General features: G+C 37.6%; 4 protein-coding genes and 1 long non-coding RNA gene across 7 annotated transcripts; 2 read left to right on the top strand and 3 right to left on the bottom strand.

The window, feature by feature from the left end:
* Window positions 1-2,315: 2,315 nt before the first annotated feature.
* Window positions 2,316-6,964, top strand: LOC103931435 (lysine--tRNA ligase, chloroplastic/mitochondrial-like). 2 transcript variants are annotated; one of them, XM_009340914.3, is made up of 14 exons: window positions 2,318-2,647; window positions 2,778-2,996; window positions 3,171-3,282; window positions 3,548-3,656; window positions 3,822-3,879; window positions 4,020-4,088; window positions 4,606-4,713; window positions 4,893-4,985; window positions 5,129-5,233; window positions 5,383-5,589; window positions 5,811-5,905; window positions 5,980-6,070; window positions 6,183-6,356; window positions 6,445-6,964. In XM_009340914.3, the coding sequence occupies exons 1-14, from the start codon at window positions 2,378-2,380 to the stop codon at window positions 6,535-6,537; spliced, it is 1,803 nt and encodes a 600-aa protein (XP_009339189.2). In that variant the 5' UTR covers window positions 2,318-2,377; the 3' UTR covers window positions 6,538-6,964. The 2 variants fall into 2 exon arrangements, 1 of the variants encoding a protein (XP_009339189.2); XR_007252934.1 differs by lacking the exon at window positions 6,445-6,964 and having other exon boundaries at window positions 2,316-2,647; window positions 5,988-6,070; window positions 6,183-6,241.
* An 844-nt stretch (window positions 6,965-7,808) lies between these two features.
* On the top strand, window positions 7,809-10,135 carry LOC103931437. The gene is made up of 2 exons (XR_007253036.1): window positions 7,809-8,969; window positions 9,545-10,135. It is a non-coding gene; the product is annotated as an uncharacterized LOC103931437 (long non-coding RNA).
* On the bottom strand, window positions 10,088-12,824 carry LOC103931436 (protein MET1, chloroplastic). Its single transcript, XM_009340915.3, has 7 exons — window positions 12,279-12,824; window positions 11,667-11,773; window positions 11,431-11,525; window positions 11,228-11,304; window positions 10,904-11,024; window positions 10,621-10,680; window positions 10,088-10,541 (listed from the first exon to the last, which is right to left on the bottom strand). Exons 1-7 carry the CDS (start codon window positions 12,695-12,697, stop codon window positions 10,398-10,400), a joined length of 1,023 nt encoding a protein of 340 aa, XP_009339190.2. The 5' UTR covers window positions 12,698-12,824; the 3' UTR covers window positions 10,088-10,397.
* Window positions 12,825-13,634: 810 nt separating this feature from the next.
* Window positions 13,635-18,610, bottom strand: LOC103931438 (pumilio homolog 12). Its single transcript, XM_009340918.3, has 9 exons — window positions 18,186-18,610; window positions 17,908-17,979; window positions 15,641-17,368; window positions 15,282-15,444; window positions 14,887-15,050; window positions 14,539-14,797; window positions 14,211-14,325; window positions 14,060-14,103; window positions 13,635-13,965 (listed from the first exon to the last, which is right to left on the bottom strand). Exons 3-7 carry the CDS (start codon window positions 17,284-17,286, stop codon window positions 14,218-14,220), a joined length of 2,340 nt encoding a protein of 779 aa, XP_009339193.2. The 5' UTR covers window positions 17,287-17,368; window positions 17,908-17,979; window positions 18,186-18,610; the 3' UTR covers window positions 13,635-13,965; window positions 14,060-14,103; window positions 14,211-14,217.
* Window positions 18,611-20,744: 2,134 nt separating this feature from the next.
* On the bottom strand, window positions 20,745-25,050 carry LOC103931439 (ruBisCO large subunit-binding protein subunit beta, chloroplastic). Of its 2 annotated transcripts, none has more exons than XM_048570110.1 (15): window positions 24,890-25,050; window positions 24,178-24,405; window positions 23,967-24,092; window positions 23,471-23,608; window positions 23,294-23,389; window positions 22,910-23,152; window positions 22,588-22,822; window positions 22,249-22,418; window positions 22,077-22,154; window positions 21,913-21,984; window positions 21,701-21,805; window positions 21,493-21,585; window positions 21,314-21,406; window positions 21,079-21,205; window positions 20,745-20,995 (listed from the first exon to the last, which is right to left on the bottom strand). In XM_048570110.1, the coding sequence occupies exons 2-15, from the start codon at window positions 24,403-24,405 to the stop codon at window positions 20,982-20,984; spliced, it is 1,818 nt and encodes a 605-aa protein (XP_048426067.1). In that variant the 5' UTR covers window positions 24,890-25,050; the 3' UTR covers window positions 20,745-20,981. The 2 variants fall into 2 exon arrangements, with proteins under 2 accessions (XP_048426067.1, XP_018499068.2); XM_018643552.2 differs by having other exon boundaries at window positions 24,178-24,410; window positions 24,890-25,046.
* Between the last annotated feature and the right edge of the window lie 741 nt (window positions 25,051-25,791).

Below are 25,791 nucleotides of genomic sequence, written 5' to 3'. Positions count from 1 at the left end.
TAATCCACCTTCCTAACAAAGAATACTATGATTCCAGCCAAACCAAAATAGAATAAACAATGATTAATATGAGCCGCTGGTGCAGCTTCTTTTGGTTACTTCCTAATGATAAATTTTGAGAGCTAATATTGGCCCTCTAGAAATTATATGCTGCACTCCTCTCTATACAAATTTTTCCTTGTACTTTTAAAACATGAGGGCGGGAAGACCTTTAGGAGTGCCAATAACATCTCCCTAATTTTTTCACACCATCGTCCTAACTCTGTTTCATGATCATCATTCATCAGTAAGAATAAATTTTCTTTTAAAGCATTACAATGTTACCAAAACATCAACCATCAAATTAGCATCATCGTACTGATTCAAGGCATTGCTAAAGTGTCTTGGATATATCTAAATTTTAGACTCGACACCCCTAATGCGTCATGCCTACAAATTTGAGTGCACTCACTTGATAGCCTCCGAGACTGGACTGCATATCAGACGTAGGAGTTTCCAACCTTGTATAACTAGTGAAACGAGTAACTAGCAAGACATACATTGCCATACATACATACATACATAACAAGTCAATGCCACAAGCACTAACAAAGTTCATTTTTTTCATGGCAATCAATTCTTAGAACACTTGATTCTCAACATTTGTTGCCAGAGCGAAGCGCTTTTGTCACACTATGTATCTAGCTTCTCGAGCCTCATGCTGATCACCCATTAAATTCTAATAATCAGAAGAAAAAAGAGCAATCTTGAACAACCCAATTCATCAATGCAAAGAAATCACGCACTCAACCCATCATTCTGCAAAGATTAAAAGTCAATGATAAAGCAAATCGGCACAAACCCAACATTCCAGAAACGAAAACAAAGCAATTGAGATAAAAGAAAACGCAAAAAGGACAGTAGAAAATTACCGTACAGGGGGCGCCGGGGAAGGAGAAGACAGTCGAAGAAGCACAAGGGAATCAATCAGAGTGGGGATCGTAGTAATAGTCATCGTAATCGACGGTGGTGGATGAGTCATCGGAGTCGGAGTAAGAGTAGGAGTCGAGCGGAGGGACGCAAAGGAAGGTCCAGAGGCAGAAAGCCAGGCGACCCAACTGCTGCAGAGGGAGGCAGAAGATGAGATCCAACAGCTGGTGGCTGCTCAAGCGCTCCGGTAAGCATGCCAAGTACTGCCACGTCTCGGCCGACAGGTGCGCCACCGACTCCACCATCAGGCAGTTGAACACCATTTTCGTGCCTCCTCTGTGGACTTGGCGTGCGTATGGTAACGGGACTCTGTTCTGTTCTGTTCGTCTTATTTTTGTTGAAAGTTGGGCAATTGGGACTCAAAAATTGAATTCTGCAAAACAAATGGCGGAGTTTGACTGAGTGGATCTCAATTTTGACCGCTCTGTCTTACTTTCACCGTTGGAGTCGTAGATATACTCAACTCAAGAAGTTATAGTTATATTTTGTTATTAACACGTTATCTATTAGCAGTTATTGAAAATCTGCTTTAACACGTTATCTATTGGCAGATGGCGTCCTTGATGTTTATAACATCAATCATTTAATCTTGTTGAATGTCAGATAATTCATAAATAATGACAACGACCCGCCCTGCATTTTGTTCAACAAGTGTATTTAGAGCTGCTGTTTCCTAACCCTTCTTACCAAACTACTATTTTAGGAACCAACTGTTGCTGTCTTTAAATATTGCCAGAATACTGAAATCACAATAAAAGAAAAGTAAATTGAGTTGGGGGTAACTGTCTTGGAAATTCAAAGGCATGGCATGGTATCCTATGATCCTATCCCATCTACAAGAACCCAAGTTGCATTGATTTGGAGAGACACTTATAAATAACTCTCTTTCAGTTGTATTATGATGTACTGACTCCTTTTCTAAAAATTCTATAAATCTCTGTGTATCCCCCTATTAGTAAGAACTTCAATGCAAAACAAAGATGACATTGCAATATTTTTTCACGTCAATCTCGTATTGCCCTATATAAAACTAAGGGGTATGCTTATCCACATACCATTTTTTACTTTTCACACATCTTATTAATTTTCGACCGCCAAATCTGATGAATTAAAGAAAATCAAATGAAAAAATTAATAAGAGATGTGTGAGAAATCAAAATCACACACATCAGGAATTAAAACACATCACATTATGTAATTGGCTTTCGACTATAACTCAAGACAGGGCACCAAAGTTGGATCGCAACTTCAATGGGTCATCACATAAATATGGGCCAGATTTAGCCCATTCCACAAAGCCCCTCTGGCCATTGGAGTTGTCGTTGGTAAAAGTAGGAAAGAAAAAACAAAAGATGGAAGTAGTGAAGTGAGAAGTAGACACTTTGGCTGTGAAACCAAAAACAAGGGGATGGATGCGGTGAAGCTATGGAGCCTATCCTCGCAGCCACTGAAGCACCTCTTCCGCGTTGCTTCCACCACCACCACCACCACCACTCTCAGACGACCATTTTCTCATTCTTCTTCGTATTCTAGAGTTGTCCTCCGCTGTTGCTCTTCCACCTCCACCCCCACCACCACTCCCGCCAACGCCGCCAGAGCCGGCGGCCGCGACCGGCGCGCATCCACATCTTCCTCCACCTCCGATAAAGACGCTGTTCGAGCCATTCGTTTGAAGAAGGTAAGTTCTATCCAATGAAGCTCTGACTGATACTCTGAAACTTTAATGGCAGAATTCTGGGACATGAAGGAATTCAAATTCTGGGCTTCAAACTTGCTTCTCACTTTGAATTTCCATATGGGTTTCGTAGGTAGAAGAACTGAGGAGTAAAGGTTTGGAGCCATATGCTTATGGGTGGGAAAGGACTCACTCTGCTGATCAGCTGCAAGATATATACAAGGATTTAGCGGACGGTGAAGAGGCAAAAGGCGAGAAGGATGCTGTGTCCATTGCAGGAAGAATCGTGGCTCGCAGAGCGTTTGGAAAGCTTGCATTTTTGACACTGAGGGACGATTCCGGCACAATTCAGGTTAGGAAAGCTTGCATTGTTATAATATTCATGTCTTAACATGTTTGCAAATATTGATTGGCTATATCTCATTCCTCGTTTCTTTTGAAAAAACGCACTTTTAATTACCGTTTAAGTGAAACGAAACGAGCACTTCGATAAGCTGTGAGTGAAGTTATGGACATTTGGTTTCAGCTTTATTGTGAAAAGGAACGGCTTGCAGACGAACAATTTGATCAGCTAAAGGCACTTGTTGATATTGGTGATATAGTTGGTGCTAGTGGATCCATCAAACGGACAGATAAAGGTAACTTATTTCATGTTTCTTGTTTATAAGTAGTTGCTAAGCTTCACTGATAGGAGAAATGGCTTCCATAATAAAACGAACAAATATTATACCTGAGTTATGGATTAGTTGCTAGATAAAAGTAAAAGCCTTTTACTATTTGCGAATTTCCATTGGTTAATTATGTTAAACCTACCAACAAGTTTCATGCTTGTCTAGAAAGAGGTTATATTTGCTTCAAGGTCCTGCAAAGAAAGCTAACGAACATTCCTGGTTAATTCCTCAGGGGAGCTTTCGATTTATGTGAATTCTTTTGCAATTCTTACAAAATCTCTACTCCCGCTGCCAGACAAGTATCATGGTCTTACAGATGTGGACAAGCGCTACCGTCAACGGTGAGTTGATATTTTCTTTTTGAGTATTACCTTTTTTATGTCTAGACATTATACAGAAATCTTTCTTTCCTCCTGTATATGATAAATAGATGTGAAAATTTTGGTTTACTTACAGGTTTATAATTCTTTTTGTTTGTTGTGTCGTATTTTCCTATTAATATTTAGGTATGTAGATATGATTGCTAATCCTGAGGTAGCCGATGTATTCCGGAAAAGAGCAAAGGTAAATCATTCCTCTTCTCTCCTTATCAGAAAACAATTAAAACCTACTAGATTTTTTAGATGTTCCTTTGTATGTTTGATAATTTTAGAACTTACAGTTCCGTTATTGAAAATAATTTAATTTTTGGTTTTACTGATTAGATTATATCAGAGATACGAAAGGCAGTGGAGTCTGATGGTTTCGTTGAGGTTGAAACTCCAGTTCTGCAGGTTTGACAATTTCTCCCAGTCTCATATTTGTTTGGCGCTTTAGATGTTTGATTTGTTAGGCTCTGTTTCTGTGGTTATTTTAGATAGTATATGCTCATATCATACACGTATTCAATTAAAAGCCTGGCTGAAAGTTTTTCCTTGTAAATTGGAACTGAACAACTTGAAGTGGAGTTCATCTTGTGACCATAAAACTTTATATTTTAACAGTATTTTTTAGATGACAATTGACCACTGGCTGTTTAGTCGTTGACTTATTTGTACAGTTAAGAGAGAAATTGCGACTGCACGTAGAGAAATAAATAATTAGTGCAAATCCAAAATGGTCACTGATTAACTTGTTTACATATTCATATCAGTTGGTGATGGTTATGCAAGAAATTGTTACCTGGAGTGATTTTTACAAGTTAAAGAAATACTATTCAATTCCTGGAATATATAATTTCTGATTATTTATATGAATTTATTTTAATATCATATACCTGGAACTTGGTTTTTAATTGATTTGATAAACTAGGGAACAGCTGGTGGAGCGGAAGCTAGGCCATTTGTAACACACCATAATTCACTTGGAAGGGACCTGTATTTGAGAATAGCAACTGAGCTCCACTTAAAGAGAATGCTGGTGAGGACTTTACTTTTGTTAAGAATGCGAATTATTACTGGTTCACAGAAACACTGTCAAAGCTTGGTTTAAGTTTTGTACAGTAGCAAATGATTCACAGCATATTTCATTTCTCTATACTTCTGGGCATATATTACACTTGGATTAAATATTGAAAAGGATCTTTCTATGGATGACAGGTTGGTGGGTTTGAAAAAGTGTATGAGATGGGTCGAATATTCAGGAATGAAGGCATTTCAACTCGTCATAATCCTGAATTTACCACAATAGAGGTAATTAATTATTACTGTCTATTTCAACTCGTCTGAATATACTTTACCAAATTAGCATGGCTGGGTATAGGCTATTATGTATTTAACTTTCTTAGTTTAATCAAGTGAAGCTCTGATCATTATTGGTATTAGTCTAATCTTAGATGTACGAGGCATATTCAGACTATGAAAGCATGATGAACATGGCGGAGGAAATTGTTACACGATGTGCGCTTGCAGTTCATGGGACTCTCACTGTTGATTATCAGGTAAATGCGACTTCACCCAACTTGTGACGGGATTTCTCTGCAGTTCACATTTCTGTGAAAAGCAAGTTGGAAATTACGTGTCCTTATTAGTTAATATATGATATTGAGTTGCTTTTAATACGTTGTAACTGGTATCATATTCTATTCAGGGGGCTGAGATACATCTTGAGCGGCCTTGGAGGAGGGAAACCATGCACAATCTTGTAAAAGAATCCACTGGGATTGATTTTGGTGAGTTGGCCAATGATCTTAAAGTGGCTAAAGAAGTTACTTTGAAAACACTTGGAGTTGACCTTGATCACAAAGACAAAGTTTCTATTGAAGCATGCACATCTACGGGCCACCTTCTTAATGAGGTTGATCTCAATCTACAGTCCATAATTCTTGATCTTGGTTTTATATGTGGATAGACTTATTAGTTTGCTGAGTTATCAATCTGATGGGAGGCTGTTGGTATGAACAGAACAGATTTCAGTGATGAAAATCGGACACTCTTTAAGTGTGGATTTATTATTGTTATTGCTTGGTTCTAGGTTGTCTCCTTTTTTTTTCTGGTCCTAATAATTCATATCTCCAGGTTTTTGAGATTGTTGTAGAATCAAAGCTTTTGCAACCCACATTTGTTTTAGACTATCCTATTGAGATATCTCCTCTGGCCAAGCCACACCGAAGGTATGATACGAACCATGTTGGTTTACATACTACTAGCAATTAGATCACCTTACTCCTGAGTACTTCCAAATTAGAAATGCAGGGTTGACTGAGAGATTTGAGCTTTTCATCTGTGGTCGTGAGCTTGCTAATGCTTTCTCTGAACTGACTGATCCTATGGATCAGGTAATCATGAACCACTGATTGTCTATTTTCACTGCCAATTGTTGTATAGTTCACTAAGTTGGTTTCTATTACAAAGCATAGAGAATTTATGATTGGTGATAAATTTTGGCAGAGAGGACGGTTGGAAGAGCAAGTGAGGCAGCACAATGAGAAGAAAGCGGCAGGTAATTCCGAAACAGATGGTGCAGATGATAAAGGAAAGGAAAAGGATGACTCGTATGAGGTGACTGTTGATGATGATTTCATTACAGCTTTGGAATACGGGATGCCTCCAGCTTCAGGAATGGTACGGTCATTATCCTTCCTTCTGCATCTTTGTAATTTGGGAGAAAATCATAGGAAAACTAATGGGTAGAAGTTGTATATATTTTCAGGGACTTGGAATTGACAGGCTAGTCATGCTTTTAACAAACTCGGCAAGCATTAGAGATGTAATTGCTTTCCCGGTTCTTAAAGTTCATCAATAAGGTCTGAGGCAGCAAGAGGCCCTAGGATGAGTTATAATATTTGAGTTCAAACTGCAACGGGCTTTATTTTTCGTTCATCTATTTCTACCGATGCCCAGTTTAACGGGCAACGGATCGCTTGGTTTGTTACTTGTGGTTCCGCCATTTAATGTTGGAGTTTAGCAGAAGAAGATTAAGGGCTCGTTTGGTTGTGATTTTTAAATGATTTGAAACGTTTTTAAAGAAAATATTTTTGGGTTCTAAAAGTGTTTTTACTGGATTTACTAGTATTTTTACTAAGAATTGTTTTCAAAAATATTTTCATCAAAAGCGTTTTCAGTCATTTTAAAAGCACGTCTAAATGAGCTCGTACTTCTTGGAAAATTACTGATAACGAAGGTGTAGTTATTAACTTCGAAATATATTTTAGGTGGTCTTGTTTTGTTCAGATGATGTACGGATCCGACCATATGAGGGTGTGTCGGTACAATCTCTCTCTCTTTCTCTTTAAAAAAGAAAAGAAAAGGACAGAGATTTCTTTCTTAATTAATTTATGAGAAAAAGAGAGCCAAATTCGTAAAAAAAGAATATGACTAGCGAGCAGTGATATGAGAATACAACTACACAATACGAATAATGGCGATTTGAATCTGACGGCATGATTTCAAAGTTCAATCCTGGGCTGGTCTGATGTCCCCAAATATTAAATTCCATATATTAAATTATGGGGTTTGCATGCATGGACCATATATCTACGAATTATTAATTTAATCACGTGCATGCATGTTACCAATATTCCTTCATTAATCAATCACATCTAACCACAAAAAAAAAAAAGGGGATTAAGGACGACATTCAAGTACATGTATAAGTTATGTCTAAGCATGCCCGATGACTAACGAATCTGAACCTATCAATTGTTCTTTTTCTTCTTTTATATATTTATTAATAACGAAAAAAAATTACATCTAATGAGTGGAGATAAAGTTTTCTTTGCTATTGTAAACAATTCAAACATATCTAATATCATAATTAGTGATTATTCTTTCAAATATTATAAATAATTATATCTATATTGGATTTGTTGTTACCATTTTGTTGTGTAACCCTGATATTATATATAAAGAAGAATTGATTGTAGCCTAGCCTTTTATTTGAGATTACGAGACTCGGGTGGTTGATTATTTGTATTCATAAAATTAACAATGGCAGGCATGAATCCTAACAACACACATAAATAAATAATAAATAAATACATTAATTTTCTATAGAACGATAAGCTTGCCTAATTAAAAAAAAAAATACAATTTGGCATGCCATTTCCACTTGAGAGCATATATTATAAGAGAGAATGATACAAAATATAAGACTAGTATTTGCCTGCCTGACTGATGGTTGGTACTTGCTAATTGGTAATCAAGGGAAAGAAAAGAAGCTTTTGGATTTGGATTTGGATTTGGATTTGAGATAGATAGGGTTGTCGTCATGGGTGCTTTCCTTTCCAGCTAATTAAAATTCCATTATTCAAAGCCTTCCCTTCCCTTTCCTTCGTTTTTGTTCTTTCTTTCTTTCTTTCTAAACTTGCAGACTTTGCTCTCTCATTTCATTTTCTGTTTCTTCTCAACGTTGTCCTTGATGTTCATCATGTTCATGACGGAGGATGTGGAAGTGGAACCCTGAAAGAACAGGGTATCATCGTAATTTCAGTCTCCATAGACATAATTGCTGCTTTCTTTCTGTTCCCTCCCTCTACTTTATAATTTATAAAAGGGCATCCCATTCCCACAAGCATAGGCAGTAGGCAATAAGCAAGCCTCATTTTTTATGCTTTACTTTTTAGGTTGGTTTGTTGAGAGTCTTCTCCTTCTGGTGGGAGGAGTTGGAATCCAACTTCACCGGCCTTCATTTGTAACAGATAGTGCGCGTACGGACGTTGCCAAATTCATACTTTGTCGCATTTTTTGAGAATTGAGATTGGAACTGCAAAATGAGATAATTTGGAACGCAGGCAGGCAGGCACATAGATAGATAGATAATATATATATATATATATATATATATATTTATATTTGATGAGGTTTGCGTCTTGCAAGATTCATTGTCCTCCCTTGATTTGCTTTTGCAAGCCTAATTCCCCTCACATATACACTCCTGGATCAGCTCGAATTACAGAATTCCCCAACTCCACCTCCACCTCCACCTTTGCCTAATTCAAAACTTGCATCAGTTCCTGAGACATCTGATCACTTGGCTGATGAAGAAATCATCAAGGAGGAAAAGTTATTAGGTAATGCGAATCCACAACCATCTACTGCTCAGCCTAGTCTCAAAAGTAGTCTCCGAAAACCCAATTCGGACTCCAGTGCTCCAAAACAGGAGGAACTAAAGAAGACAGTGCAGTGGATAGACATTTTAGGGAAGCAGCTTGTTGACATCAGGGAATTTCAGTGCAGGTACGTGGTCTCTACTCTCTCTCTCTCTCTCTCTCTCTTTCTCTCTCTACCATGCTACTTCATTATTGTACTCAAATTATTTTGCGTTTAGTTTTTCTTTGGGTGGAATTCTTTGATTAATTCTCCAAGATTGACAGCTTCCAATTTCTGAAAATATGTAGAAAATCCTACATCAGAATTCAGAATTCAGAATTCACACATGATGCTTGATCTTGGTTTTCTTTCTGAATGTTAAGTAGGTCAGAAAACATCATAAACTACTGTATCTGAAAAGAGAGAAATTTCTACGAGTTCTGGTTGGAAAATTTGGATCGTTTCTCCTTTTTGGTCCAAGTGTAGCATTCATGTGAAAGTTGAAACCAAACATGTGCATTCAGTGATGTTTTATCTATAATACAACACAGTATGGATTACCACGCTCAATATGCAATGCGCAATTGTGCATGCCTCAGTTTCTACATCCCCTTGAAATACCGATTCTTTTCTGCTTTTCATCTTATTATGCTTACTAATGCCTTTCAAATTTGGTTTTGGTTTCTCACCTAATCACTGCGTGATTCGTGTTTCTTCAATAGTGAACTAGAAGATACAGACAATGAAAACGAGAACAGAAGAGGCTGTGTTTGCATTATTTTATGAAACTTCTCGATTAGCGTCCGCTCTGCAAATTCCAAAGGAAATCACAGCAATTCCAGGAGAGAAAGAAAGGAAAATTCATGTTCTTCATGCGATGAGTCTAAAATTGAATGGCACTCAGGTGTTTGAAATTCAGTTTTAGTCCATTTCACGTTACCAAATTACAGCGTAGCTGCAGCTCTCACAGGACTGTTTTATGCACTCAAGAGAGTCACTTTTCGTTTATGAGAATGTTAACAACATTGCATTCTTTTGATTATGAAACTTCTCACAAGTTCAGACACAGGATCGGGAACAGACCAATCATCCATTCATGCGCAGCCGTTACTTTGTAATCGCCGGGGCTTACATAGATCCAGGGGCCAGGAACACCGTATTTATACTTGATAAAGTTGTTTTTTCATTTAGATGGTTAATGCTTCAGCGGAGGTGCCCTGAAAAATGATTAAGATGCAATAATATTTGTAAACACAAAAGCAATCGACACTCCTGTCATTAGATTATGTATACGAAACTTTTTGTTACCCTTTTAAGTTTCTTTCTATCTTCAATTCTTGCAAATTACAAACAGAAGATTCTCATCGGAGAAAAAGATTGAAGCAAGCAAGAATAGAGAAAAAATATCTTCCAAACTCATCCAAATCTAATGCCATGAACAAATTGATATTAGCGAAACTGATCTGTCTGAAGCACGAGATAGCTGATGGCTCAATCAATCCCTTCGTTGACTTGCCGTTAAGCTCAAATGCAGACCAGCTCAAGTCCTTTTAGCTTTTGAAGTAGCTCATTGCTCTATTTCTTGTCGAAAATGCCAAATATAGATTTTATGGCGTTGATGGCATTTTCGTTGATGAATGATTCGTCAAATCTTTTCAATAGAGGATCAAAAGCCTCAGCTTTTCTTACATTCTCTAGGTCAGGATCAGTCCGAATTCTCTGTTGACAGTAATAGTAATAAATTCCATAAGAAGCTCTATGAAATAAACCATGGTATTCTCAAATATAGGTACGTTACCTTGAAGTCTTCAAATCCAGCTTTCAGGGCATCCTCAAGTGCAGAGATCCCAGCTTGTATCTATATAAAGAATTACAATATAAACAAATCAGTTAGTTGATCACAACATTGATTACAAAAGAGAGAATCCTTCACAATTTATTTAACCTGACAACAACGTCAGCTGTAGAAGGATAAATCAAAATCTAGTTAAAATGGCCAAACCTTTGAACGCCAAAACCAAGGGAAATGTTGAAACCGAAGCACATATTAATCGTAATGATAGTATTCTTATTGGAAATACCTGATTAAGCTTAGAATAACAACAAGAAACATTGTAACTTGCCACTGAAGCTTCATCTAACTCAGGTTTTGATCCTAGCACAGATTCAAATTTCTCCAATGCTTCCTCATATTTCCCGCCCCTTTTTCAACCAATAAAAGGACAACGGAAAAGAATGTTGTAAGTGAGATCAACCTCCGGTTATCTGAAGTTTAGACTTCATCCGAGGTCATAATGAAGAAAAAACTTGGCTAAATGGAAGCAAACTGAACCTTTTAACTTTCCTTATCAAAGAAAGATGAAGAAGGAGAGAACATGCAATAAATATAAGATCAAGCTGCATACTTATAAAGCTGGAGGCCTTGTCGAAGGTCACTTTCTCTCTGCGCCTTTTGTTCCTTTTTCCTCAGGTAGTTTTGCATCTGAAGTCATTTTACATACAAACATATAGAGACTACATTGGAGTCCATTTCTAGAAATATCTTCTTAAACAAGAAGAAACAATTCAGCATTATTTGTGTTCGCAACTGGAACAATGATTCACTTACTTGGATATCCCTCAATCTTCCGCTAATTACACCAGAATTCCTCTCAGCTCTGATAATCTCCTTTTCTGTTAATTCACCTGAAGTATCTAAATTGCCTGGAAAGAAACAAAATTTCCAAAAACCTCAGACAATGTTACAAAAGATTGATTTAAGAGGTAGGAGCTTTGGACTTGAATGAATTATGAGTATTTTAGTCGCGATAACAAGTACAAACAAGGCAGATAGAATGAGCTAACCGTATCTCTTCTGCATTCGCATGAGAAGTGGACCGATCCTCTGGCGAATGGTGTACATTGTCCTCCCATACTCGGCAGCAGGCCATATTTCATCCCCAAAAACTGCACTGCATGGATAGAACTCTTTGATCACATTGCCAACACAGGCAATCATCGGTAGTTTTTTGCATATCCATAAATAACTCATCAAAAGAGCAAAAAGAAAAATTTATGCACGTGCCAAACTACGATTGCTTTAAGAACAATATGTGAAAGTCATGATATTCCCTTAGGCTATAATACTTAACCTTCAAAATCATAAATACAATGCTACAAACAATTAGAAGGGACACTAACTAGAACGTATTATATGAGTTTAATCACAAATGGAACTGGAATGACACTAAATCGACAATTGATATCGTATAAAAACCACAGTTTAGTGTCCCTTTATTGATATATTATTGTCCCTCGGATTCCATTTCAATTAAAAGCTGGTAACCAATTTCATTTGAGTGTATATATATTTCCGGATAAATTTTCAGAAATATGCAAAGAAAGAGTCATGCTGTTCAACAATCATACAAATAAAGCCACCGAAATTAGAAGGGGAAGAAAGGATTAGATAACAACCTTGTGGCAACAACTTTATCGCCAACGGTGAACTTGCCAGTTTTGTCAGCAAATCCACCGGGCGCAATGGCATCAATGTAAGTTCCGCCGTCTCGGCCCTTGGAGAATTTCAGCCCGTAAGGCTGCACCAGTTCCACCTCATACTCTTCATATGCTTCTGGTTTTCCTTTTTCCTCTCCTCCTCCTTCACTTCCACTCTCTGCTGGTTTCGACTCAGTTTCCGATGCTTTTACGACGAAAACAGACAGTCTTACCAAATGGGTGTTGATAAAACAGCTTGAAGTGCTCAGACCAGAGAAATTCTTGGTCGGAGAAAACATAAGTGGGTGGTACTTGTTCTGCTGCTTGGTCAAAGCACTTGTTGGTGGCAATGGCGGTGAAGAACAGAGAGACAGGTGACTTGTTGAAGCCAAAGACATTGTCTTCTGTTTTTGTTTAAGCGGAAATTAAAGTACAGGAGAAGAAGATGAAGATGTTGGAGTTGCTGAAGGGATGTGGGACGGAAATTCCGTTTGTTTGGTCTCAAAGAGAAAGCTTTTGGATTACAGCGAGTCCATGACTAGTGGCCCTAATAGGCTCGTCTTCAGTTCAAGGATGTCATGACACGTGTTACTTATATGGGTGGTTGCCAAGAAATTTTTTTTTATTGTGAAGGGAACATGAGTGGTACATCACGTGTTTTTATGTAAGTGATGGAAAATTTTATTTTTTAAGTTATTAACTTTTTAATACATATATTCTATCATTTGTATAATAATATATGGTGTAACTCGTGTACCGATCACATTAAAAAATCTTTTGTTGCCAAGGAAATCTAATGGTATGACTTCTGTGTTACTGCAGAAACAAAGTAGTTGTGCACCATGCAACTTTAATTGTGAATACAATCATTGCAAACTTTCAATTAAAAAATAAAAATTATCATTAGCATTCTAAACTTTTTATAATTAGAAAGGAAAATACATTTGTATGTAGTGTAGTATGAGATTTTTGAAATGCTAATAACAATTCCCAAAAAATAAAACTGTGAAACGCATATGTGAATTACAGTTTAGTGTCGTTGAGATTATATGTATATTACAACATAACTCCAAACATATTAATAAAAAATGGTTCAAACCCTTGAATCCAATGAAACATTAACATGTCTTATAATTTCATAGGACAGCATCTTATTGTGTGAGTGTTGTAATAACGGCTCGAAAATTAGTAGCAAAAGGAAGACATACATTAGTATTAGAATAGCTATAGTTAACGAAAAATCATCAATTAATGGGATTTATTATATGTACTTAAAATTCTTATTTTGCACTTTAAATTTTTTATATTTAGAAAAAAAAATGCATTTATAAGAAGTGTAAAATAAAACTTTTATAGTACCATTAACAATTTTCTTATTAAATACTAAACAATAACACGGTGTTTCTGAACGAATACTAATAAACAACAAAAACACAGATGAAGCACGTTGGCAGTAATAATCTATAGGTGTAAGATACACATTGCTCCATCTTCCACTTCCAACCATGGTACAGTTTCCCCATAGCTCAAACAGGTCTACATCTTCATCTTCACATATTCCCTTTTATTCCTACGCAAAAACAAACGGGACAAAAACGAATCTGCTAATCTACAAGCATATCGATCTGGTGACATGCTGCGAGATTTGCCCTGACATTGTCAAAACCTGTTGAGGAAGAAAACACAAAGATTAAGACTCAATTTCCATCTACATCTGTTCAAAACTAAAACCATTAAGCCCTATATAAAGCTTTCTTCACCTGCTTATTGCAGATTTACAGGAACTCTCTGAACGAATTAAAACCTACAACGTGGAAGAAAGAAAATCGTATAAGCTCGAATGCTGTGTCAGAGTGAAAATGGGTTAAGCTTGAATGCTATGTCAAAGAAGAAGATATTGTAGCAAAATACCAATAGTTTATTTCTTCAAAATGTTGCTAGAGAGGATTTTCTTCCCATAAGGACTGGTCCGAAGAACAGGCATGTGAGGTTTTATTGCATCCACCAACTTAGAATGAAGGATTCCCTGCTCAAACAGCAAAGAGAATTTCTGAAGGGCAAGCATAGAAGAACCTCATCATTGCCACGATGAAAAATAACTTGGAAAATTGATTTGATCACTTCACTTCTTATATTTTGTTGTTAAATGCAGATCTCTTAATTTAATTGTTCTTTCGTAAAGGAACACGAATTTCATTTAAACCACAAGACAGAATGTAAGATGGAGTATAATACTTACCTTTGACTGACTAAGCGCTGCTTGGACAACATAATTTCCATAAGGGTCTTGCATGACTTGATCCAAGCGCGGATTTTCTATCAGCTCCTGGATAATGCGTATTCGCCACTCTTCACATGCATATTTCAGGCTTTTCTCAACCACATTACTGCTATACTTCTGCACAGACAAATCCCCATAATTACCTTCCAACTGGTCAAGAATATCTAAAGTTGCCCACGGAAGCTGAAGTTCAAAGACAAATTGCACAACATAGTTCCTGCAAACAAAAAATGACGCAGATATCACGCCATGCTTTTAATGTATTAAATCAAGGACGTTGAAAAGAAAGGGGTAAAAATAGAGTACCCAAATGGATCTTGAGAAAGGATTAGTGCATTTGAAGTAATCTCGCAGATTAATCGGTTTCTTTGTTCAGCATCCGAATGGCTAAGGCATTTTTGTAGCACACAACAACCATGGCGGTCAGTTGCAAGCTCTACACAGTTAGTAGTTGCAGCTACGAAAAGAAACTGCAAAAGAAATCATTGCCATCTTTCATTCCGTGATACATGATTTAATGAATTCACAAACTGATTCATGTCGTAAGGTAATCTGAATTAAACCAAGTGACAACAAATAAGAAGATATATAAATAAGATATCACGCTTGCAACATTGCACAGAGATAGTAAACATCTCCACATCAGCAACATCCATGTACTCATAATCTTCAAAAATCATTCAATGTACTATATGTTTTACCTCACGATATTCACGTGTTAAATACTGTAAGCAGCGCTGTGCAACATGATTTCCATTTGTGTTCTTTATCAACATCACTATCCCTGGCTTTAGCGATGAAACAACCATGGAAAACTGCTCTGGAGTTTTGAGGGTTTCAATGACCTTTTGAACAGCTCGAGTCCTGTGGTTGGGAAGAACCCCAATTTTATCATATCAAAATATAGAAAAAATGCAGCAGAGAGATTATAACTCAAACACATGCACAAGCGAGCGAGTGCACACACCCACCCACCCACACACACAGATATATATATATATATATATATACACACAGAGAGAGAGAGAGAGAGAGAGAGAGAGAGAGAGAGAGGGCAAACCCATGCATATCACATGAAATCCTAACAAGTTCCCCTGGTTTTTTAGTGATTGAATGAAGAATTTGCATTTGCTGATCCTCATCACACACTTCAAGCAGCTTCTGGATGAGGTAATTCCCAAAAGGGTCTGTCATGAGCTCAACAATGTGATCAATGATCTCAAAGAAAATATTTTCGACATCTTTTGGGGTGCCTTCAGAAAACTTTCTTTGTAAGAAGCGGCAACCATGCTGGTCCTTAGCCATTAGATAAATTCTTCCAGTAATTTCATCCATGGAGTTATATTTCTGAGGCAATGTCTTCAGATCAGTATATTTCTGAGGTAGCACCTTCATATCTGTATTCTTAAGATGCATTAAACTAGGGAACATACCCCATGTGTTCAAACTATCCAATTGAAAGCATCCGGTATTTCGAGTAGATAAGGCATGCCGGAAATGACCATTCGAGACAACTTTGCCATTCTGGCTAATATGAGTAAGTGATTCATCTGTTCCAACAGAACCAAACCTCACAGCTTTTAGTGTGTTCATTCCCTGTGATCTTGTTAGAATCTTCTTAGGAAAACTCTGCTTTCCCACCTTGTCAAGAAATTGAACCTCGTTAAAATCTGTGTACGAAAGAGCAGGATTCGATTCGTGTGGACCCCTGGGAACCACATAATTGTTCCAGATTCGTTCTTGATTAGATTGTTCAAGCCGATGAGAGATTGGCACCTCAAAATGGGGGTGCCTCGGGTTTGGACGCGTGAGCCTGCTTGCGATATTCCCATTCCCTTGAACCAGATGCTGAGCTTCCAACCGCTGATCATGAAGCTGCTGCAAGTATACATATTGCTGCTGCATCCTATGGTATTGCTCCTCTTCCATGTTTCTCCAGCTAATTTGATTCTGGTTTAACTGTTGCGAATGTAGGTAAGGAATATTAGATTGTGCATCAAGAAAGAATTGCTGCTGATGATCAGAAGTTACAGGAAACTGCAGACCAGGAGCAGGCACATTAGAGAGGAACTGAAAACCTTCCACAGCATGAGCTAGAGGAACACCAGGAGATAAATTTTCAATAGGTTGTGAATAGGCAGCCTGCGGTTTCTTAAGCTCTTCAGAATTGAACTTTGACATGTTTGAACTTTCTTGGCCTGAGTTTGTCACATCAAACTCATAAAATCCACAAGGTATCTTATTTGGTGCTTGGAAAGAGGGAACAACCATGACCGGCGTATCCATGCTCGAAACCTGCATCTTTAAGCTGTTTGGGATTTGTCCATCCATTGAAAAGTAGTTCTGCAAGGATTTACAATTTTCGACATGACTCCCAGCTTCCATATTCACTGCGCCATTGAAGCTCAGTCCTGCGAGTGCAGACGTTAAGGATTGATCATCGGGCAGATTTGTTACCTCTCGTTGAACCCTTTTCACAGGTGATTTCTGAATTTTCTTTGCCGAGTTCTTCCCCTCATCCAACCTCCCATTGTTATGGAGTTTGTCACTCAATGGCCCCTTGCAGGAGTTCACACAGATAGGAGACAATGACGCATTCTTTGTTCCAGATTCCTCAGAATGTGTGTTCCCAGAAGTAGCATTTGGTATCTCGCCCAGAAGCTTTTCAAATTCATCAAACTCTAGTTCAGTTCTTCCTTCTTCCATGTCGTATTCGCAGTCCGTTTAACAAATTCACTCTGCCAGACAGAGCAAGCACTAGCTGGCAAGCAAATTCCCAAGATAAACCCTTCAATCCAGCAAGAATTTATATATTACAGCTCAAAATAAACACAAATGACATTATTACAAAAATCAGTAAGTACAAAACCAACACACTTAAAACTATCAACTTCAAGACATAATCCTACAATATTTATGCAAAATAACCCACATTTTACGAACACAAACCACACCAGAATTCCAATTTGAAATGACAAAACACTTCAATCTGATAAAATTCCTCCTACTAGAGAAATTGATCATTAAAATAAACCAGTTTTATAACTTTTTATTTTATATTTTAATTGTTTTTTAAATAAGGACTACATTCCATTAGACAAAAAAAAAAGTACCGATCAATCAAGGCCGTTATGTCAGCTCTCAGTCCAGAAACAGAGTCCACACAATGCATGAAAACGATGAGGATCATCACATATTTTCAACAAAATTAATTTAATAGAAAAAAAAAATATTTTTCTCCATTTTACGTGCAAAACAGAGAAAATGGATGATCAATCCGATTGCTTTGAATTGTTCCCATCAAATAAAAAGGAGAAAGAAACATACCCGAATACCCGAATTCGATAGCTGATCGAATGTGGGTTTTAGCTGATCAAATGTGAGAAAACCCAGATGATCCTGATCATCAAGACGCCAAATTTATAATTCAGTATCACAAGAATATCGCAACTTCACAATCAATATATCAAAAATAGAAAAAGGCAGGAATATCAGGTGCGGGTTAACATAACAAAAGAACAATGCAGAAGAAAAGGAACCCAATAAAGTAATGCAAGCAAAAGAAGAAAGAGGAGGGAGAGAGAGAGAGAGAGAGAGAGACGTACGGGGGAGAAGTGAAAAAAAAAGGGCAATGAGGGTGGCAGTAGAGAATCGGAGTGAGAGAGAAAACAGAGGCATATACAGAGTGTGTTGGACAGAGAATTGGAGAAGAGAAAGAGGGTGTTTTGGGGAAATTAAAGGCAATCGGGAGTGCAAGGGGAGTGACAGTGTGTGTTAATAAGTGTTGTTGGTCTTGGTGAGGTGAGAGAGGAATTGAGGAATGAGGAATGGAGAGGAGAGGAGGAGTGAGAGAGAATGAGGCGGCGTCAAGTAGAAGAGAGAAGTTTTCAATACTCTGAAAGATTAAAAAAGGAGAAAGAGATGGCCATTTGGCAAACACCACCCACTCCAATCCCCATATTTGCCATTTTCATGCATAAATTGGACGAAAAATAGAAAAATGGGAAATGTGGGAATGGAACGCTTCTTATTCTTGTTTGGTTTTCGGTATGTTATATCCCACGTTACCTGTTCTATGTATCGTCTCATCTGCCCTCCTCTCTAGTCACTCTCACTCGCTTTGTTTTGTGTAATGTGCTGATTATATTGGCTTCCTTTTTCTTCTTCAATGAAAACAGACATTAAGACTTGACCGTCTTTTAATTCTAGCTTTTTAATGTCATTCTAGTACACTTGAAAGGAGATTTAAACTCAAGTTTAAGAGGACAAGCATATTGGTCTGATCAATTCACATATGTTGCTGCTATGTTGTTGCTTTGTTCAACGTTTACAATTATCTATTAAAAACTACAAAGTGAAACACAAAAGCAAAATAAAAACCTCGTAGTTGTTGAAGTGGGCTATCCCACACCATTTCATCCACACTCCTAAGAGTAAGAGATTACGCGTGAGTGAAAACATATAGATATTGTATCTTTTTCTTGGTGTGTCAATCTGTTACATAATTTTGTACATTTCTCTAAATATTATACATTATAAATTGACAATGTCATACTCTACCTGCCTTTATTGCCTTAGCTTTTTGTTCAATTAAGGAAAAGGGAGCCCATCGCCACAAATACCAAGCAAGCTTTGGGTTCACATTACATTAGTGTATACACCTACTAGCTACTTCATTCATCTTTATTATCTAGCTTTCTGCTTGGAAATTATACACATGTGAAACCTTGAATATTTTTTTCTCAACGGGTAAAAATAAGGCTGTAAAAATTAAAATATTATTAACAATAGCATTGAAGTTGAAGAGAAGGGTGGCCATATCAAAATATTTGATTTGATACGTATACGTGGCCATATCAAAAGGATAGAACTTCGCTACTGAAAGATCAGCACCTGCTGCTTACAACCAATCATGGCTGGACACGTGTCCAACCGTGATTGATCGTAAGCAGGAGCTACGGCTGATCTTTCAGCAGCCAAGTCTAGTTCATATCAAAATATTCGATTGGATACGTATACGTGGCCCCAAAAGCATGTAATTGAGAGAGAGATAGACTGATTGACTAACTAAAGTTTAGTTGGAACAGTGAGGTGGCGAGATGTTCGGATCGTCATTAACCGTTTACTGTTGTAGCGGTAATTCATGTACGGATCACTTTTACATCCTCCCTTCCATAACGTCTTCCTTGTATAATTAATTACTCTTCATTTCTGTATTAAATCCTCACCATATATTTAAAACTTAAAAGATGTAGATTAGCGAGTAAAAAGTAGTTTGACCAAAAACAAGTCAGCAAACAAGTAAAAGTTATTAAGGGGTGTTTCGATAACTCGCACAAACATAGGATGGTTTGTTAAGCATTAAGTTCTGTTATTTTTAATTCTTTAGCTTTAACTTTGATTTAGTAGTTACGATTGTTTTGATTTGAATTCTGTAAATATTTTACTAACACCTACAACTTAATTCCGTCAAATTTTCAACAAAATTAACAAGGGGCATGCGTGTGAGGTTTTTTACATCTTAAAACAAGACCAAATCATTTATAACAAGAAGTTAATGTCTACCAAAAGCAAGAAGTACATTGAAACAACTTACGGAGATTAAAGTGAAACTGGATTGAAACTACAAAGACAAAATAATGCATGCTCTTCTTTTCCCCATCCAATATTTATTGCTTTTCCATTTCCAAGCAACTGGAGTTACGTAGGGTTGGAGGAATACCATACCCATTCACTGCACTAGGTATTGTATATCTAGAGTCCATTATACCGCTCTAAACTTAATAACATGATAAATACACCAACCGAATCACCCAATACACCATTAAATGCGTCTTATCAGTCACGAACCCCATTCAAATTATTTGGCCGACGCCTAACCATTCTCTTTTACTCCGTTGAGCTTCTTTTCCTCTTTTTGACGTAATTCAATGTAAAAGTCTCATCAATAACTTGAGAAATTTTTCATTATAACGAAAACACAAATAGCATACTACGTGTTTTAATAGAAATGATGGAAAACTTTATTTTTTAAGTTATTAACTCTTTAGCACACATATCTCACTATTTATATAATATCATATTGTGTACCAACCCGTATACCGATCGTACTAAAAAATCCCTCCAATAGCTCAAACAATACTTAACTGAGAATACAAACACTCTTGGCACGAAAATTTCTTCCGTTCAAATTATATTTGCAGTGATTGCTACACTGAACAGGTTTCAACATCTGCAGCACTCCGGTGAGCTATTCTCACCTGAATCTTTTATGCATACAAAAATTTCTTCCATTCAAATACTATCATTCTAAAAACTTGATGCCACCCTCTAGGGTCTAGGATTCTAGGTTGACCTTGTTTGCTCCGCTTCCTCACACCGTACTCACTCTCCGATCAACTTTAGTAACCGTAGCCTGTCACAACATGAGCAAGAAGTTGGCAATTTGCATTTTGACAAGACAAAAGTGGAATAGAGAGCACTAGATTATCTGCAAACCTGAGTTGTCCATGGGGTTGCCGGCGGGCACTGCTGGTTCTGGCTCTTTAATCTCAACAACTACACAGTCTGACATTAAGAAAGTTTTCGCAACAGAGGATGCATGCTCCAGGCAACATCTCACCACCTGAACAATAAAAGGAATCAAAATTTTGGTAAATTATGTGCATGAGATTTCAATTTTATTTGTGGAAATCCATGATTGCTCTAACGCAGATTCTGTACAGAAACCCACCTTGGTTGGATCAATGATTCCAGCAGCCATTAAATCTTCATAGTTTCCAGTGGCAGCATTGTATCCATACTTGGGATTGTCATTTGAAAGCACCTGAAAAAGGAGACTCCAAATTTATTAAAACAAACATAGCATTCAGAAAGTAAGCGTATTCCACATTGAGGCAAACGAAACAATACCTTCTCACTGACAACACTTCCATTTACACCAGCATTCTTGGCAATTAATTTCAGAGGGTAACTAAGAGCTCTTCTAACAATATCTGCTCCAACCTGCAATTACCATTTGATTTGAGCCAATATTCAATAGAATTCGGTCATAATGAGAACCCTCTTCTGAGTCATACCCCAAAAGATAGGGTGAGCTTAACAATCGACGATACGTTACCTTTTCTTCATCATTATCAAGAGTATCTTTGATTGCGTCAACCTTCGATGCTAACCTCAGAAGTGTGCATCCACCTCCAACAACAATACCTTCCTCAACAGCTGCCTGGACAATTACCAACGTTTTAAATTTTAATGGTGCTTTAATGCGCCAAAGATCAGATGAAAGAAAACAAGTATTTAATATGAAAATATTAGTTTGAGTTGCGTTACCTTCGTTGCATTCAGAGCATCTTCGACCCTCAGTTTCTTTTCTTTCAGCTCTGTCTCAGTTTGTGCTCCAACCTTGGGAGAATTCAAGAAAAAGTTAATACAAATGAATTACAATTCGCATGCATCATAATCCAAATTGTCTACACGTGTAAATAGAAACTTACCTGTATAACAGCAACACCACCAGATAGTTTTGCAATCCTTTCATTTAGCTTTTCTCTTTCATAGTCCTGCTCTGCCGCCTGCATTAATGTTTAACTTGTTAAGACTATAAGACTATAAAGAATGACAAACGTCCATAAGCATTTTCTAGAGAAGGAGAAAAGAGGGTTTCACCTCAATGAGGTTCTTAATTTGGGCAACTCGCTTGTTAACTGCTTCCTGGGTACTTCCATCACCAACAATTGTGGAGCTATCCTTTGTAAGAACCACTTTCGAAGCATGGCCAAGGACCTCCTTTCCAGCATTCTCTAATGTGAGTCCTACCTCCTCTCTGATAACAGTTCCTATAAGCAAATTAATAGTATCTCAATATCACATTACAAACAGAAAATAATAAAGGAGACTCTTAGGTTACACCAGCCCTCTATTCAAACAGGAGGAAGAACTATACCATTAGCACACACGACACCTAGGCAAAGAGTTGAGACCAAAAAATGATAGACGTAAAAGTACCTCCAGTTAGAATAGCAATATCATCAAGGTACTGGCTCTTGCGATCACCAAACCCGGGAGCTTTAAGGGCAGCAATCTTAAGAGCTCCTCTTAGCTTGTTTACAACAAGAGTTGCAAGAGCTTCTTGTTCAATGTCTTCTGCAATGATTACAACTGGGTATCCTCCTCTAATAGCATCCTCCAAAATGTTAATAAGGTCCCTTGCATTTGTAATTTTTTTATCAACAAGAAGCAACTGCACACAACCCACTCTTGCATTAGGAGGCACAAATAACACATTGAAAATTAAGCTTTCATCACCCAGGGAAAGACGACAAGTTACCTTGCAGTTCTCATATTCAACTGCCATTTTCTCGCTGTCAGTGACAAAGTAAGGCGAGATATAACCACGATCGAATTGCATTCCTTCAACAACGTATAGGCTGTTCTCAGCGCTCTTTCCCTCTTCAAGGGTCACCACACCTTTCCTACCCACCTTGCTCAAAGCTTCGGCAATCATGTTTCCTACTTCATAGTTGTTTCCTGCACTAACAGCTGCCACATCTGCCAGTTCACTGTCTTCAACCTGCAATGAGTTGTAAACTTTTCTTGTTCTGAGGAGATTTAAGGAATGTGAAGCAATGCAAAGAAACAAAGGAAATCATAACGCTAGCACCACATGGTCGATGGTTGAGACTGAAATAAATCAGAAAACAATTTACACTACCTCTTTGGAGATCAACTTAAGCTCATTTACTAGAGCTCTGGTGGTCTTTTCAATGCCACGTGTGATTAAAACCGGGTTTGCCCCAGCTGCAACCACCTGAACAATTGAACTCAATTAACAGAAGTTTTCACACAAACTCTCCCAACAAAATGCAATCAGAAAGACCATGGTACAAACCTTGACACCTTCAGCAATAAGACCTTGTGCAAGGACAACAGAAGTGGTAGTACCATCACCAGCTAGGTCATTAGTCTTGGCAGCTGCCTGTCTCACTAACTTAGCCCCAATGTTCTCAACAGGGTCCTCCAACTCAACCTTTAAAGGCCAAAAAGAATGAAGTTAAAAATCTCGAAATTGCAGTCCTCAAGTGACTCAAGAAAACTGTCCTAAACTCAAAATTGCAATCCCTTGGACAAAGTGAATACGTTTCATTTCAGAATTTTATTCAACGAAAAACGAACATCATTTAGCTCATATGCTTTGCCAAACTCACAACATGCTGCTCTCATCTCACACTACAACTTGAAATGCTAAAAGAAACATTGACGCTCAAAACGTAAAGGAATCTAAGTTCATGTGCTCAGAACCACAACATATAAAAGCAAAAATGAGAACACTTGAAAGCTTTAAACTTGTTCCCACCGAAAATGTGAAACAAGAAAGGATCATATACCTCTTTTGCAACGGTTACACCATCGTTAACAATTTTGGGGGAGCCATACTTGCTCTCTAGAACGACATTCCTTCCCTTTGGACCAAGTGTAACCCCAACAAGGTCGGCGAGCTTGTTGACACCAGTCTGTATAACAATAAGATAATAATTTAGAGAGCGTAAAGTTAGAGCATGTAAACAAAATAGCAGCCTTGCTCTTCAAAAGACTCACTTGTAGTTTCTTGATGGCAGAGCCATCCTTGTTGAAGTGCAATTCCTTGGCCATGGCACAGATCCTGGGAGACCGTGTCCTCCTGATAGCCACATTTTGCCTCCTAGAGACAGAGAATGAAGAGAACGAAGCACGAGACGACAAGTTGTCGAATTTCCTGTCAATAACACGGCCGCTAGGAGCAGCCAAGGAACCAACTGAAGTCATGGCTGCAAATGTGGATGCCATCTACCCTTGTCAAATTCAGTAACATCAGAAACACGACAAGTCAGTAAAATACTTATAGCCACGTAAAAGCGCATAATCCGAACAACAATATACAAAATGAGATAAAATTGAGCGTTAATCCCAACAATATACGAGCCACAGACAAAGGTAGCTGAACACATTATCCAATTTGTTTATTGAAAAAAAAAAAAAAAAAAACAATTGATCTATATTCAATTAATGGGAAAATCATGTATTTTCATTTGAATTCAAATGGATGATTAAAATCAAGGTGAACTGAATTCAAAGGGAACAAAGAACAAATCCAATACAAAACAAGCAGCAAGGAAAACGAAACACAGAATCCAAAAGGGCTTCAATTGATAAGGAAAGCGCACAACACAGCGGACGGCCAGCCGCCTCTCAAAAGCACCAGAAAACAGTAAATATTGAGTAACAGGGCTTCAAGAGCGAGAGAGAGAGAGAGGTTGAAGAGAGGTGTCACCTTAGAGCCAAACAACGGAGTGGAAGACTAGGGAGCAGCTTCTTCTGGGTTTTGGTGGGTTTGGATAAGAAACGCCCGAGAGAGAGAGAGAAAGCACAAGGAAAGGGAGTGAGCTTGAGTGCAATCTTAAAAAAGTGGCGACTGCGAGCGAGCAACGCGTTAGGTTTAGCCTTGTAGGGAATCAATAATATTATAGGGACCCACTGCCCACCCTTGACTTGAGCTCTTGAAACTTCCAGACCCAAACTCCATCTGGACCGTCGGTTGCCCTTTCGTTTGTCCTTCTTCCGAACACTCTAGAACTTGGAGACTCCGACCATCCAGCAGGCATGAATGACGTTTTGGGATATTGGGCTCAAATGTTCAAAGATTGGGCTTTTTGTTTATCTCAAGAATCAAGACATTGATATTCTTTTCCGTGGCTCCTATGACCATCTTCAAATGAAATGTAAAATATGTTAAGTAATATTAAAAGATTATCAAGTGTTCTTCAATAGATATGTCATATATGATGTGGAATGTGAGTCATTTGATTTCTTGCTTTCTAACTACCTTTTTTAACAGCAAACAAAGAATGAGTTAAATATATTTTATTTAATTTTTTAATGCATGGGTTCCATTAACAATGAATAGAATACAAACTAAAACTAATTTTGATTATTTTTTAATAGTAATGTAACTCTAGGCCCAATAAAATAATAAAATAAATATTTAACACATTCATTGGAAAAGAAAAAAATTTTGGCACATCAGCCATTAAATAAAATTTCGACATATTATATTTGACATATCATTTGGATATGCTCTAAAAGGATAAACCAAATGGCGCACTTTTTCTTCTTTCTTTTGTCAACTGGAATGGGTGACTCGACTGTAATTGTATGGCAATGAACAGGGTTCCG

Source organism: the organism of the source record quoted next, unplaced genomic scaffold, assembly GCF_019419815.1.
Source record: "Pyrus x bretschneideri cultivar Hongxiangsu unplaced genomic scaffold, Pyrus_bretschneideri_v1 Contig51, whole genome shotgun sequence".
NCBI lineage: Eukaryota > Viridiplantae > Streptophyta > Magnoliopsida > Rosales > Rosaceae > Pyrus > Pyrus x bretschneideri.
Note: the sequence above shows the minus strand (reverse complement) of the source record. Positions and strands in the feature narration are given on the sequence as shown.